Source organism: Eurypyga helias, unplaced genomic scaffold, assembly GCF_000690775.1.
Source record: "Eurypyga helias isolate BGI_N326 unplaced genomic scaffold, ASM69077v1 scaffold11223, whole genome shotgun sequence".
NCBI lineage: Eukaryota > Metazoa > Chordata > Aves > Eurypygiformes > Eurypygidae > Eurypyga > Eurypyga helias.
Window position 1 is genome coordinate 4 of NW_010240562.1, and position 3,757 is coordinate 3,760.

Consider the following 3,757-nt stretch of genomic DNA (forward strand, 5'->3'; position numbering starts at 1 on the left):
GACTATAACCCTTTCCTGTGACCAAACTCATTTCTGTCCCCTCGCAGAACACCCCGGAGCATCCCCCAGTGCGTGCCAGGGAGATGTGACATTCCTGAAACTGGGCAGAAGACTTTTTCTGACGTGTCTGCCCCGTAAAGAGGAACGACACGCTCTTCAGTGGCTGGGAGCTCATCTGCTGTGGCAGCAAGGCCCCAGCAAGCCGTGCCGAGTGTTTCTTTTTACCTTTCAGGTTATTTCCAGGCGGTAAAAAAGAGCTTGTTTAAGAAAAACAGGGGAAAAAGCTTTCCTGCCTATAGCAAGAAAATAAACGAGAGCTCAGGAGAGGCTTCAAAATCCCTTCGATCCGGGAAGAAACTCACTCTTGCAGTGACCTGTCCAGGTCCTCAGCAGTGGCCGTGCCCAGGTCGGAGTCGCAGGAGAGCGGCTCCTCGCTCTGCTCGGGACTGCGGGCGCAGTGGGCCGGGAGGACGCTGTCGGAGCCCAGGCTGGAGGAGAGCTGGGACGAGCTCGTGGTGTTAAGGCTCAGTGAGGACGACGTGAGTTTGGTTTTGCTGCTGGCTTTGCTGATGGGGAGGACGGGGGGTTGAATCTCGATCTCGTCCGACCCCGATGACTGGGAGATCGAACCCAGCGATGCTTTTCTGTGGGGCTCAGATGTCGAGGACGCGAGGGGCTCCTCCAGCAGCTCCGAAACAGGACACAGACCAGACAGGGAGAGAGGGGTGATGGTCCACTCGTTCAACACAGCTGATTTATAGGAGAGCTCGAAGGTTAAGGACGTTAAGCCCTGCAAGTAGCTAAGGAGAAACTCACACTCCTCAGCATCTAAGAGCAGCGCGGTCGCTTGGTAGTACTCGGGCAGCCGGGACCTGTCCCGCAGCAGCAGCTTCAAGTAACACTCCACAAGGCCATCGTTCAAAGCCAGCCTCAGCCAGGCTCGGCAGCGGCCGACATCCGTATTGATAAAGATGAGTTGTTCCAGCTCCGAGACAGTATTTCTAGGGAAAGGGAGAAAAAAACCTGAATAGGACATGAGTGGCCCCGTTTTAGGTCCATCACGGGGTGCAAGATCCTTCATCAGAAACTGCCCAACCTCCTCTGCTGTGGGGAGTTCTGGAGTTGGGTCAGAAAAGGCTGCGGAAAATCTCTTTCCTACCATGGAGAAAAAAGAGCTGCTGAATGCCCCAAAGCTAAATATACTGGTAACATCCAGAGGCATCTCCCACAAATCACCTGCCCCGGAGCAAGGATGCAGAGGGGGAAATTCCCGCTGTCCCTGCACGCTGGGGCTTGCTCTGGCTGGATACTCCCTTGGTGAAAAGAGCATGTCTAAATCCTAGCTTCAAATTTGAAATCAGCCAAAACACAGTGAAAACTGCTGCGGCAACCCAAAAAAAGCAACCGGGTCAGGTTGAGCTCCGCAAGCAGTCTCAGCCTCCTGACTTCAACCATTCTCCCCCCAAATCCAACAGCGACACCATGCTCCCTAATCCTCCCTGGCTCCAGCTACCGCGACACCACAGACACTGCAAAACACAGAGCAGAAGTTCTGTAAGTTGTTTTCTTTTAATCTGTCTCTCAAGAAAGAAGAAAAAACCTTCAAAGGGCACAAAAATATCCCCCGCAGCATGTGAAAGAGTTATTTTCATCCTCTCTTTCATAATTTAAGAGTCAGTGATGGAGCTGGATGAGGCTTTCACAACTATTTGTGTGTGGGCTGTTATTTAATGTGGGAGGACTCGGCTTAGAGAGTGGTTCAGAAAAAACCCAGCGAGGAACAAGACCTCCCGAAAGCTCACACATCAGGTCAGCGATGTTCGTCCTGGTCGGAAACATCCCCAGGTCAGAAGACAGACCATACTCCTGCGTCACCACTGGGATCATCAGGGTCTGACTGGGGTCACGGAGTCCCCACACACAGCCTGGCACCCAAAACCAAATAAGAAAGGGGTGTGCCCTACGCTGGCAGCAGCGTTTTATTCCCTAACTTTCTGGGGCTGTGGGCACACGCCTAACCAGCACCTCACCCCTTGCACCCGCTGAGAGGGGCTGTGCTGGCAGCACTGGGTGTGCAGCCCTGCATCGCTTGGCAACGCAGGGGTTTGGTCTCCCACCTCCATCTCCCAGCATCCCGGGCAGCCCCTCCGAGACACCCTGCGAGAGCATCACTCCCTCCGACTGCGGGACTAAGCACACAGTATGGTGCGGAGACGTATCTTTCCGTATCTTCCTCTTCACCATTCCCTGAACTGTGTGGCTTTTGCACCAGAGAGGATGAACCAGAGCGTGCGAACACCTTTCGGCAGGGATGGGCACTCACCGATGGGTAATGCTCTTCAGCAGACCCCAGAAGACCGGCTGGGGAAGTGGTCCCCGACCTCCTGCTTTCTTTCCTTTCCCCCCACTCTCCGTCTTTATATGCTTTGCCCTCAGCCCGTGCACAAAGACGGCTTCCAGGGCGCTGCAGAGGGTGTTTGCGTTCCCATCGTCGCTGGTCACGACAGCATCCGAGGTGACGTACTGTTTCTGCAAGGCCTTGATGGCATTCACCAGTTGCTTCTTGATCAGCTGCAAGACAGGAGGTACACGCTTGCATTATAGAAAAATAAGTATTAGGGAAGATTTTATATAAAAGGGCTCAAAAACTGTAAGGCTCATGCAGAGTGAAGCACGGCACGACTCCCGCTTCATCCACGTGCTCCACGGCGGCTGCGAGGGAGTAATTTATGCAATTTTAGCTGGCATTCCAGGGCCCACTGGGTTGCTGGGGTTGCCTTTACAGCGCATGGAGCTTCCTCCACAGATACGAAACTGCTTCTTGAGCAGGGGAAAAAAAGGACGGGGGAAAAAAAAGAAGTCAGTTCTGTCCCAGGGCTTGCTGGGGGGAAGTACAGGGATTAAATAAGCATGGGGATAAACAAGAAGCTCCAAGGAGGCAACTCGTGACGAGGGCTGCGATACCGCTCGAACTCGTGGCGATCTGCCCAAGCGGCACGTGACGCGCTGGCCAGCCCTGCCAGCAGAAATCAAAGCCATCGACCTCGCTCTCGGCAGCTTGGCTGTGTCGATTAACCCACGGGCGCTGCCGGGGACTGGACCTGCCCCCCCTCCCCGAAAAGATGCTTTTGGAAGGACAGCTGGGGTTTAGCTGCTGCCTTCGGAGAGACTCTGTGGGCTTTGAAGCAGGAACATGGGAATTTTACCTTCCAGCAGCTTTTGCTTCCCTCTTTCTCACACCAGTTGAGAGGAAGAAAGCTCAGCGACTTTAACAATTTTACGCTGGTGGAGGGGAATTTTTTTCTCATGCAGAGGAGCCCAGATGTCTCAATCAACCTCATTTCAAATGAAGGCTGCACTTCCCAGCAGGCATTTGGCAAACACTGCAGATCCAGCCGGGACCCCATCAAACAATTCACGTTTCATCACGCAGCATTCGAGGCGAACGCTGAACGGCACCAGCCACTGCGACAAGGGCAGGGTGGATTTTGACTTGAGCCTGGGTCTGCTGCACAAACCCGTATTACCTTTCCAGCCCAGGATATTTTTTTGCAGCATCCAAATAAGAATTCCAGCAGCTGCGGTTGGAGGACAACAGCCAGGGGATCACGCACCTTGTCCCTGCCCGTACCAGGGGACACTCCTTGCAGCAGGAGCTGCTTTCCAGCTGCCCGTGGATCTGCCAGCACAACCCTCCAGCAAGCAGCAACCGTGGGCTAACAGGATTAACGAGTGCAAATGATTTTATCTGTCATGC

At 53.9% G+C, this 3,757-nt stretch overlaps 1 protein-coding gene across 1 annotated transcript; it reads right to left on the reverse strand.

The window, feature by feature from the left end:
• Nucleotides 1-358: 358 nt before the first annotated feature.
• On the reverse strand, nt 359-2,592 carry LOC104505641 (pleckstrin homology domain-containing family M member 1-like; the record flags this gene model as incomplete). The annotated part of the gene is given in 2 exon segments (XM_010148478.1): nt 359-1,001; nt 2,324-2,592. Coding segments are annotated over 2 exon segments (912 nt in total), but the record flags the coding sequence as incomplete, so codon positions are not given.
• Between the last annotated feature and the right edge of the window lie 1,165 nt (nt 2,593-3,757).